General features: G+C 43.4%; 1 protein-coding gene across 1 annotated transcript in view; it reads left to right on the plus strand.

Moving 5' to 3' along the window:
- The first annotated feature begins 7,225 nt into the window (after positions 1-7,225).
- Positions 7,226-12,657, plus strand: part of cdh22 (cadherin 22) — a 90,732-nt gene continuing 85,300 nt past the window's right edge. Inside the window, exon 1 of the mRNA XM_018755729.1 lies at positions 7,226-7,441. Coding sequence (XP_018611245.1) covers positions 7,226-7,441 — 216 coding nt within the window. The remainder of the gene's footprint in view (positions 7,442-12,657) is intronic.

Here is a 12,657-nt window from a genome sequence, read left to right on the forward strand (position 1 = left end):
AATTAGTATAATTAGCAGACCAGCTTTAGTGAGGCTCCCACAATATATGTCACCTCTCATTACATCCACCAGGCAAACACAGGCCTTAATTTGAGACGGCATCCTTTATATATCTGTTGTCTTGTTCTTTTTACTTCCTGCTATGAAACATTTAATTTGCGAGCTGCCAATCCTGTTTTTTCAGACCGCAGGATTATTTATTAATTTACTTTCCATTCCTTGCTTTCTTCTGCGTCGCGACATGGGCAGCAGCGCAGAATGATTTGGACAATGCATTTGCTGAGTGGAGGACAGCGGTGTCATGGAATCAATGCCTTTCTAAAGAAATTCTTCTTCTATTTTCAACTTTCTCAAGAAAATGCCAAAAATAAAAAAAAAATGCATTTACTGCATTTTGGTATACTTCGGTAATTGTGCTTCAACAAAAACTAATAAAATACATGTTTTACTGAAGACATAAGCAGAGTCTATAAAAATTTATTTGATAGCTTTTTTCTTTACATTCAAGCCTTCATGTACTTTTTGTCCAGTGTACGCAATGTTTCTATGGCATCTTTTTCAAAACGATTCACAGTCTTAGGTTTGATACTAAGATGCTTACAGTGATTTACCAGTTTATACAGCTGGGTAGTTTTTACTGTATTAATTCAGGGTAAGTACCTTAGCCAAGGGACAGCAGTGGGAGCAGATACTCAAACCTGGGTCCTGTGATTAGGCAGGACCCACAAGTGCTGTAACCCCCACACCACCTTTTGGTCCAAATTTAGCCCACATTCAAAATATTAAACGTATTCATTTATATTAATTTAAATTTTATGTGTTTTGAAACAGTTATTGTATATCACACACACACATTTTCTGAACCGCTTGTCCCATTTGGGGTCACAGGGAGCCAAAGCCTAACCTGGCAACACAGGGCATGAAGGGAGGGGACACCAGTCTGCCGCCATGCACCCCAAGCAGGACTCGAGCCCCACACCCACCCAAGAGCAGGATCCGGTCCAACCCACCGCACCACCGCGCCCCCCTGTCGTTATTGTATATCACACACACACATTTTCAGAACCGCTCATCCCAGAGGGGGTCGTGGGGAACTGAAGCCTACCCGGTAACACTGGGCGTAGGGCCAGAGGGGGAAGGGACACACCCAGGACGGGACGCCAGTCCGTCGCAAGGCACCCCAAGCGGGACTCGAACCCCAGACCCACCACAGAGCAGGACTGTGGTCCAACCCACCGCGCCACCGCACCCCCCTGTCGTTATTGTATATCATCAAACACTAATTGTTTTGAACACAATCATCAAGCCCATTAATAGCAGACCCTTCTGACATCTCAAACTGTCTGTTCTCCGCATCTTCAGGAAGGCGGTGCATTGGTGAGACAGATGCCTTGTGCATGCTGGGTCTTTTCGTTTGAGGCACCTCTCTCCAGTTCTCTGACACAGGCCTGCGGAGCTGAGCATCTGTGACAAATTGGGGGCTTTAAATGACAAAACTGGTCTGCTTTAATAAGGGCAGAGGTATCTGAGTCTGGCAGCCGACTTGCGGAGGGGGGCCTCGGGGTTTGGACTTCTCTTGGGGAGCCCTGCTTTGATGGCTGCCTTTATCCCTCAGATCCGAGACGAGAAAACATAAGAGGTCTTGTGCAGCAAATACATGACAGGCGAACAGATTACATCTAATAATTTTAAAAAATTAACTAGACTCATGCAAAATATGTATTTTTGTTTTTAAAATTATAGAGAGAAGACTGTATAATAAGCTGCCTACACATCAGTTATACATAGAAGATCAGTTAGCACCTTTCAGTCTTAAGTTAAGTGCACTGATTTGCCTGTTTATACAGCAGGGTAAATGTTACTGTATCAGTTAAAAGTAAATTCTTTTTGAACGGTACTGAAGAATATTTATTCTGTAACCTTGCTCAGCTCTACTTATGATGGCAAAAATCACTATATAATATGGACGGACACCAAAGATGTCAACAGAAAATGAATCGCATCAAATTTCAGCATTCCTTTCAGTTTTAAAATTCCACCCATTTATGCATCTACCCAGATTACTGTATCATTAGAAGGATTCATAGGGCTTCATTTGTGGGCCCTTCAAGTGTAGGGTACAGTTTGATCCACTATATCATCCACACATCTCGAGGTACTAGTTCACCTGCTCTTCTTACACGTGTATTTTCGTTTGGCCTTCATTAGCATACAAGAGGAGGGTTGGGGCGGCGGGGGGAGACGATGCAGGTGACTGTTAACCTTCTTCCCCTGCTACTGGCCTCAAGCCCATCACTCTGGGACTGATTAGTCCCCAGTCATTCACTGGATGCCAGCTGTCACGCCCCCCCCTCCCCCCTCCAGCCACCCCCTTACGCCACAACAGATGAGAAGTAGCAGTCGTGTCTTCTAATCAATCCACGACCTAATAGGTCACGAATGGCTGCTCCTGGCTTGCCAATAGCACTCGTTGGTGGAAAAGACGCCTCACAACTGTATTAGCAGGCCGGCGCCTTCGGAGGGGGCACTAATTGACAAGGCACTAATTAGCTGTGTCCAGCAAGCTGTCGAGCGAGGCCCCGTCTCCTTCCAAGCCATTAACTCTTTGTACTTTCATTCCAAATTAAAAGACAAAATGTGTACGCAGTTAATCAAATCTTTAACGCGGTGCTGGGACGGGAGAAAGGGACCCTTAAACAGCTTTAATCTCACAAATTGTGTTTGTTTTGGTCCAAAGAACTACTTCAGAGGAGCACTTTGGCAACGGGAAGGCCTCGACGCAAATGGTTCATAATTAATTTTGCACACGCTCAAATGCACAGTGGAAATATTGCAAATAAAAGGAACAGTAATTGTTGATAGCCAAAAAAAAAAAATCCCTTTTCGTTTTCTTTCCGAAGTAGCTACCGGTTGAGGCGAAACAGAGGACACAGGGTGCTTGTGGTATGGCTTTGAAGTGAAGTCTTTGCAGAAAAGACACATTTCTATCTGACTTGTTCTTGATTATGTTAATATCAAAATTTATAAATACTTTCGGAAAAATACTGTCTGTAAATCCTTCAGAATAAGCCGTTGCCCTCTAACGCGTATATTTCTCATTCTTTAGAGTAAAAAGTTGCATGATAAGTGTCAGAAACTTATTGGTTCTCAGAAGGCTATATATTGATTCCACATCAAAGGTCCATGTCATTTCATTACTTTAAATAACTTCTCCTGTGACATCAAAATTATAAGGACTGCACGTATATGTTTCACAGCAACTATCAGGGCATACGTTTCATTTTTAAGCAGCGGTCACAAAGCAGGGATATTTTTCCTGCTGTCCTTCCTGTCATTAATAATTGGATATTTAGTTAATGAGCTTCTAGTCTCTGTCTGAAATGGGCAGGGTGATTTATATATACATTTTACATTTACAGGGTGATTTTAACAGTTTTATCTGTTTTCAGCTGAAAGTTGCAGAAAAATTTTGATCAGAACATTGGAAAGGCTCCTCAGATGGTAGTAACCACAAAACCTGGCTGGCTTTGCAAGGCTGATGTTCTCTAGGTAATGGAGACCATTATCTCTTTGTAGCTTTGCAGGCCAGTAGTACAATTTTGATCTCGCAACACAAAGTTGCTATTTTGAGGTTTACAAGTGAAAATGAGTCCAATTGTTGAAAGTCAGACCAATGGAAAGTCCACAATGGACACTTCATATCCACAGAGTCTGGCAGTATTTATGGTGCAAAATGTTTATGAAACCAGCATCTGGGAATGGTTTTCGCAAGTGGAAGCTTGCAAGTCTCTGACAGCAAGTGTGTCAAACACTGTAATCTCGCACCTGAAGGTTCTGACGTCTTATAAGCAGAAAATGGAGTTGCTTTTTTTCCCTAAAGGCCCCCACAAACTGCCATTAATGACCACCACCCACAATGCCACACCTCCTATGCATACCCTTCTGCGCTTGAGCACTTTAGTTGCCTTCTTCTGCAATATTACCCATAACGATTATGGTATTTGCAGTAAGGTGGCGAGTTACCTGATGAATGCCATTTATGTTTTTTGCCTTCTCTGTTTTCACAACCAGCTGATGACTTCTGGATCAGTTCTCTTAACCTTGCTGGTCTTGCTTATTGTTTTCTTGGTCCAGTCCCAGTCTGTCAGTGGCTACAAGTATTAGACTATGACAGTGCATTTGGGCAACTACTAAGTGTACTTTCCATCTTCTCTTTCAGTCCACTGGAGGGTTTGCACTTGGTATCGTGTAAGGTTGTTGAAGCTCTCTTGGGACAAAATGAAGTGTAGATATGAGTTTGGGCTAATGCTGTACTCACCTCCCAATATTGAATTTTTGCAAAACTCCAGTTTTGTACTTTAACTCCGCTACTGCTTACTCACATGCATCGAGTAATCATATTCAGTAAGCAGTAATTATTTTTGTCAAACATTTGATCTCAGATACAGCTACCAACAGGTTTACTTTTTTCTTTCAACACATTTCTATACACTACTTTGATTTCATGCTGCACAGTGAATGCCTGGTGAAAGTCAGTATTTTTAGAACATCAAAATGAGAGCATAATTTTTATTCATGTTGCCGTTCATGTTGTTCTACTAAAATCTGACACCAACATTTAGCATAAATTAAAACCAAGTACTTGTGAGGTCCAGGTTAGGGTGCTTACCTTGTCAAAACGGGTACTTTTTATTGCTTCGATTTTAAGACATTACAGAAGCAAAATGCACACGGATATACACACACACACCCACACAGCGATAAGAACATAGTCTCTACTAATGCATTCTGAACAATGGCTAACATATCATGGAACAGCTAGCATGTCATGCAGAGAATTTTAATAGAGTGGTATTTTATGAAACAAAAGCTTACGTCGAATGAATGAGGAATAGTTAAAACACTAGAATGTTCCTCGGTAAACATCCGCCGTCGGTGCTTATTTCATGAAAGCTCTTTTTTGTTGAAATCCCTGTGTGGTCAGAGCTGCTTAATTTGGTCCCAGCATGCCTTTTTACCTGAACACCACTGGCAGTGGCTCGGCGAGATGCGACACATATCGACCGTGTCTGCGATTTCATTCAGTTAGCTCTGATAACCGAGGAGACGCTTGACCCTTCTGGGACAAGGGGACCTTAAACCTTCGTGCTCTGCCCTTGTATACACTAGTAGTGGAAACCCAATAAGGTCTGAGAGATCCCTGAAGAAACCACAGACCTTTGCTGCAGATCAACAGGTTACACAAGTGCCAGATGTTGACTGGAGCCCGTCCCATCGCAGGGGCTGGCTAATTAACCACGGTATCACTATATGCACTGGAGCACTATTTGTGTTGGAAGGCAGAAAGGACATCTGCTTTTTATTTGTTCATTTCCATTTCATTACACCCCAGAGATCTGAATCAGATAAAAAATACTCTGAGGTCACTTGATATTTTGCCTTAGGAATTTCAAAGCCTCTTATATTTACAGTACATTTACATTTATTTGCTTAGCAGATGCTTTTCTCCAAAGCGACTTACAATGGATACTATGTAGTGTTACCAGCCCACACACCTCGTTCACCAAGGTGACTTACACTGCTAGATACACTACTTTCACTGGGTCACTCAACCATACATCAGTGAAACACACTCTTTCTGCAACACTCACACACTATGGGGGAACCTGAAAAGCATGTCTTTGGACTGTGGGAGAAAACCAGAGCACACTCTTCTTTAAGTTGCATCACTACTACTGGTTTTAATATCTGAAATGTCCATTTATTTTCATACCCTGTTTTTTGTCCTGATTCAGATTTGGTTTAGCAGCCTGTTTAACCAGATGAAAAGTTAGTAGTCTCTACAGCATGAGTACATTTGTATTGTATTGTTATTCAGCAGAAGGAATACCTTGTGGCGGGGGGGTGCTTTTCTATTGTGCATTTGACAGTGGCTTGACTCCTGTTCCCTTGTGTCTTTCAGCTGGCCGGTGAGAGAGTTCATGCTGTTCCTCCCGGGACGTCACAGATGGGCTGCATTCTGTGTGCACACGCTTTTGATGAAGGATCCATGAATATGGCACTCCACGGATGTTAGCCCCAAATCAGCTGAGCCAACCACCGCCAGGGAGCAATTTGAGACTGTCACGACCACCTCCCTTTGTCTAGCCTTCAAGAGGACCGAGCATCTAACACAAGGAGGAACCCTCGAGTGCTTTTGACTTGTTCTTGAAAGGGGACAAAAGGAACCATTGGGGAGTTCCTCTCATATTCTTATTCTTCCGGCTCGACGTTCCTGATGCTTTGAAGAAGTTTACAAGGATTAGCCACGCTAAAGCTTCAGTGGATTTCTGCCATCTCCGGTAGGATGAATGGATTTGTTTGTGTTTCAAAGATGTATACAGGACATGTCATTTGCAGCCACATCTCACTTTCCCAAGTAATCGCTGACCGGAGTCATCCAGAAGAAACGGCTTCCTGGTTTTCTGCATAGACAAGTTCCTTCTGCTGGCAAGTTTCTGATGGAGTCCTCTCTTTCATTCTTGGCATTTTTCCTGACATGGATACCGAGCAGCAAGCAAAAGTTCCCTTATTGATTCTACTGGGATTCGGTTCTCTTGAGGATATTTATTTTCTAAAGATCTGAAAATGGGGATGCTGCTGCTTCTCAAAAGGAGATTGCTACGTTCCGACCATGCAAAACTACAACGGTACCCCTTTTCTCACTCGTCCTCTGCCCCACCGGTCTCTTGCAGCACAAGAGTCCTGTAGCTTAAATTCCCTTCTGTACCAAGGATGTTGAGCTGTATAGTTACACAAAATACCCCATTTTGGTAAATGATGTAGCCCTTTTTGACTTAAGGGGTTCTTTTTAACAAAAAAATTTGCAGTTGAACTCTTCACACTGAATTATCTAGAGGTGTTTTGTTTAGCATGAATCAAAAGGTCTGAAACATTATTCGACTGAGATAAATGACTTGCAGTAGCTTCATATGCATTATTTCAAACTCATGGAGATGAAATTCATGCACTATGTTTATATCCAGATCAATTTAACAGTTCAAAATGGCTGAAGTGCCTTGGGTTTTGGGAAGACGTAACTAGGCCAAAAACAAACGAGGATCCAGGTGCACAAGCTGTACTTGATTTTGAATTTTGGTTTGGAACCAATACCAACTGGAGGACAGAGGATACCAGCCCTGCCCTAATTCCTCCAACCCATGTAGGACTTTAAGAGGTGTACCTCATGGCTCCTACTCAGGTTCTGGGGGGCCCATTCCTTCTCCTGTTTCTGGGCGTCTTGCACTGCGGATGCGAGCTGTCGGCCAGGACTAGTAGCACTGCTGATGAAAAAGCCAACGCCGAGGGGATTTCTCACGGGAGAGTGAGGAGAGGCTGGGTGTGGAACCAGTTCTTTGTGGTGGAAGAATACACAGGAACGGAGCCGCTCTATGTCGGAAAGGTGGGTTCCTCACCTCTACTGTCCCTGATGCTCAGCGGAGTTGTAATGATAACAACTCCAAACAGCCTCTTTGACAGCAGACACTGTTGCACATACTGCCTTGTCATTTTGTTTGTTTCCACGCGTTTCTGTAGTGGGACATGTGATTGACAGGATCACAGAGGAAATTCCCACAGCGTTTGTCTGCCTCTTCTGGTCTCCAGTTCAATGTTCATTGTTACACAGTCAGAGTTACTCATTGTTTCCATACCACGGCCAAGCACAAAAGAATACAACAGCAAATTCTGCGACTGGTGGGTGTTGTACAAAAAGAACTGTTGCCAGCATATATGTTTGATATCAGCGAAGCCTTTATCTGCTCATATTAAAATTTGCTAACCAGTCTTTCACAACATTAATATCAAAGTTGAAGAAACTGCAAAAACTGGAAGATGTATACAGTCATGGGTTTCAATCTGCTTTACTTACTCTTTTAAACAGATTAAGGGGAATACCGTACAGCACGGTTCTATAACTACACACACATCGACCGAAACTGCTTGTCTCAAGCGGGGTCACGGTGAACCGGAGCCTAACCCGGCAACGCAAGGTGCAAGGCTGAAGGGGGACGAGACACATCCAGGATGGGGAGCCAGTCCGTTACAAGGCACCCTAGCGGGACTCGAACCCCAGACCTTCCAAAGAGTGGGACCTGGCCAAACCCGCTGCTCCACCACGTCCCCCACCAGTTCTATAAATAGCTATAAATAAATATTTATTATGAGTTGGTGACTGACAGTGGAGTTTTTGTTTCATTTGCCTAAGACACAAAAGCATGAATATACTAAGAGTGGGACAAATTATTGCGAGTCCGTCTGAAAATTGCAGGTGCCACTGTTTTCCAGTTAGATGGCGATTCTGCAATGAATGATTATGTAAACAAACTCGGGGGAAACCTGCTTATTTGAACGCTGCCATCTCGAATTAAGGCCTGTGCTGTGTACGTCGTTCAGAGAAAAGCTGAATTTACACCTGTGGAGCTGGTGGCTTTTCATAGAGGAAACTGAAAAAACAAAAGTGTGCATTTGCAGAAATGCTTGGATCCATCCCCTACGGCTCTTCGTGCCCCCTCCCACACAGCCCACCCTCCATACTCCCTTTCACATACAAATATCGAAGGAAAGCGGAAACGATTCTTTTGCAACTAGAAACTACAAGGAACCAAAAGGGGGAAAAGAAAACTCCTAGACAGTGATGAAAAAAATAACAACTGAATAAAATGCTGAAATAACACAAACATCTTTGTAAAGCTGCAAAATCTAATGCGGTGATTAATTTAACGCGCGCAAGCAGTCGCCCATTATTGGATATTTTTAGCAAATGAGCATAAAACGGCATAAGTGCAGAGCATTACTTTGTGTCTTCCATTTGGTCTGTTCCCTCATTTGCATGCATGTTCCACCTGGTCGAGCCGATCCGGGCGACTCTCTGAGCAGCTTGCTGGGAGCAGAGCATCGTCGATCAATCCGCCAAGTATGTTTTCCTGCTCACAGCGGCTGTGAGCAGCTCAGAGACACAAGTCTTGCACTCTCCCCCGAGACTCTGCAGAGCCGAGACTTGTTTTTATTTATTTATTTAAACTAAGGGAACCATGTATGAATGGTTTCCCGCACACGCAGTTATCACAGTTATTGTCAGCAGTCATCTGTAGGCCTATTCTTATCTTCCTGAGGTTTTGCCCGCTGTGAGACATCAGAAAACGGGAGTCACATCAGACAGGTTATTGATGGAGTGCCCCCATCACATCTCTAAGAGAGGCACGGTTCGCAGATGGCTGACTGTGAAAAGTGGCCGCTTTCGAGCATCCTCAAGCCGACGGCACCTCGTCGCCACGGCGTCACATGAACTCCCTGACTTTTTCTGATTTTCGCAAGGTTTGAAACTGAACATGTTTCCCCTCACTGTTTACTTTTAGCAAACCAAAGTTACAGTTAAAGGTGGGAGGTCTCGACACAGACCGAAATGTAGCTGAGCAACTCCATCATTTAAACAGTTGTCTTGGGTACTCTTGCCTCCTGATTCAATATTTCATCCAAAAAAAAGAGAAATGCTGGCTAGTCTTTTTCCCAAAATGAAAGATTTTCTCTTGGCTGCTGTAGACAGCATGGTACATAACAGTATGCTCAGATGTGATGTTTTTTGCAACATTTACTCAGTGAAATGCTTTTGGCCCCTGTAGCTAGTAGGGGACTTGTGGAAAGCCCAGATACTGCAGTATTTAAGCAATGAAAGTATGAAAATCGTATTTCTGGCATGGTGTTTCCTGCAACACTTTGTTACATATAGTTGTTCCGTATTTTATTTGGAATATGCTAATTGGTATAAGGAGATTATTGAATGTATTATTTATATTTGGAATTCCTCCATATCTGAGTAATAACTTAAAATTGGTGTATGCATCAAAATGTTGTTCTGCAAATAACTGCCTCATTTGGTCAAAACCAGTTGCAGTTCACAGGATACTCGTTGAACATGCATTAAAAGAAAAATGAAACATAAACTCAAAGGCAACAATATTTGAAGAGTCTGTGTAGTATGAGCAGTCTGTGAAAAAAATAAAGAAATAATATTTTTATTGGGTTTATTTTTGTCTTGGACTGGAAGGCCTGGACATAAGGAGATTTAAAGTGTGCATGAGCAACTGACAAATGTATTGGCTCACTACATGTTTCACTTTAATTATTTATTTTCTGACTTCATGCTCAAAAATATGTTCCTGTTTAGTTTGTAGTATCATGGCAATGTAACATATTAGTTTTACAGTTGATTAAGTCTGAGATCATTAACTTTGAATTTAATTACTCTTTGAGAGGTTAATGCAGCTTCCAGTAATTACCATGAGGACCATAACTGATCATTTCGAATGGAGTTTATTATACTGTCAAGGTTTTTCTGTTTTGCAACCCAGTGCAGCTCTTTCTGCCCCAGTTGTAAAGGAGACTTGAAAAGGCCATTGAACTCCTTGTTGAATGAAAGAGACCACACATCATCTACAAGGCAGGTTGATCTTCAGAACTGTCACTCCAGTATAGTGGTTCCTTAGGGTGTCTCAGGTTTGTGTGCTGAAAGCTGTTGCTTCTAGGTTCAGGAGTTGCATTGGAAATCCAATGCGTTATGGTTTAAAATGAGGGAGTCACTGCAACTGTGCATCAGGGGCATATGGTAGTAATCTCCTGGTGTGTTTCTTGTGCATAACCACACATGCATAGACTTCCTGCAGAACACCAGTAAGGTGAGCATGGTGAGTTTGCATGCTCTTTCCTGCCGGTTTGCGTTCTCCCTGCATTCCTGTGCCTTTTCTCCAGGTGTGTTGGTTTACCTCCAGCATTCCAGAGACATACGGTACGCTGCAGCTGAGTCTATGAATGTACCGTAAATCAGTGTGAAGATGTCCTGCCATGTGCCAGCGTTGCACCCTAAAGGGGAGGAAGGGGGCAGCTTCAGAGGGGAACGTGACCCTTATGTGGAAACAGCCCTCTACCTCCCACACACATCCCTGGCAGACAGCTGCTGGCCACCCATGTATGGGACTTAATACACGGATGCATTATTTAACAAACGTGATGAGGTTCCATTCAAAACAGTAAGTGATGCATTGTGGCTAACAGGGGGCTTGTGTTGCCTGTTCACGGGCATGTATAATTCAGCAGGGGCAGTCGAGTGCGGGAGGAGACACTCAGGCCAGGCACACTTGATGTGTTGCACAAGGCTATTTGTCTTCCCTCCCAGCTCTTGAGGCCATCCTCTCAAAAATGCCAATTCCCTGTCTCATACTTTCTGCCTTCCCCCACCCTGTCAGTACCTTGCGCTCTGCTGCTACGCTGCATTATTGTTAGCAAACATTACCTCTACCAGTGGGCTTGAGGTTGGGTTTCAGGCTGGAAGAACCCACTCATTATTGCATGCTGTTTGGGTGGGTGGGGCATAGAGAGGTCAACCGCTGTGATATCACTGGGAAAGCACCAGGAAGAAAGATGAGTTTATTAATGAAATTATTGAGTTATTGCACTCCTTGAATGCAGGACAGGAGCCAAGACTATCAGCATAGGCTCGTGATGTTGCTGGACTCATCCCTGTGCAGGAGGTGTCAGAAACTTAATTAGGGCAATATAGGATTAAATACAACCAGCATGCATTTTATCAGCAATGCCCCATTTAGGATAACTTTCATCTAGCTCAGCAAAAATTCCCCAAATGTCCTGCTTATTACTTCACTAATGAAGTGCATGTCCGCGCGTCCGTGTGTGTGTGGATGTCTATTTTTTTCTCAGTGGGCACACACAATGTAATAAACTGCTGTCTTTATTTGATACATTTAGATGATAAGCTTTCATGACCTGCGGTGCGGTGGTGCAGTGGGTTGGACCGGGTCCTGCTTTCCGTTGGGTCTGGGGTTCGAGTTCCACTTGGGGTGCCTTGCGACGGACTGGTGTCCCGTCCTGGGTGTGTCCCCTCCCCTTCCAGGCTTTCACCCTGTGTTGATGGGTTAGGCTCTGGCTTCCCGTGACCCCATATTGGACAAGCGGTTTCAGATGGTGTGTGTTTTTGTGACCTGCAAGGCCTCTCACATGTTGCTCTGCTACCAACCATAGTTAGCCATTATTATTCCTTATTTGCTGTAGCTGTTCACTTTGACCACTTACAATTACAGAATATAGAATGTTTTTGCAATGCTAAAAGCTATGCTGGCAGCTGGTGGCATAGTGATTGAAGTCGTTGAAATCAAAGGAGCTTGGTTTGAATCCTTGCTCCTTCTGCAGTACCCCTGTTCTTACCCTGGATTGATACTGAAAAAAATTGCCCTACTGTAGGAGTGGGTAAAGAAATAGAAATGGTGTACAAACCTCACATAATAAGTTGCCTCAGAGAAAGACTCAACTAAATTAAAAATAGATATGTGAAAAATGTTCTTAAAACAGTCAGAAAGAGAATACAATAGGCTGCATCTCCCCAGTGATCTAGTATACTGTTCATACTTAAGATCCCCTCCCCTTCAGCTCATGTCTTCATTACAGCCTTATGTACAGTATGGCGTTGCTCAGTGTATATGTGGCTCATGTCGTCCCAGGTGGCGCGCAACGCTTCCAGTTGTTTGAGAATCTTATTCTGCTCTTCTCTGTGTTTCCTCATGCCAATTCCCCACATTTAAAAGAAAGATGAAGTGCTAGAAGCAAACA

This window comes from Scleropages formosus, chromosome 24, assembly GCF_900964775.1.
Source record: "Scleropages formosus chromosome 24, fSclFor1.1, whole genome shotgun sequence".
Lineage (NCBI taxonomy): Eukaryota > Metazoa > Chordata > Actinopteri > Osteoglossiformes > Osteoglossidae > Scleropages > Scleropages formosus.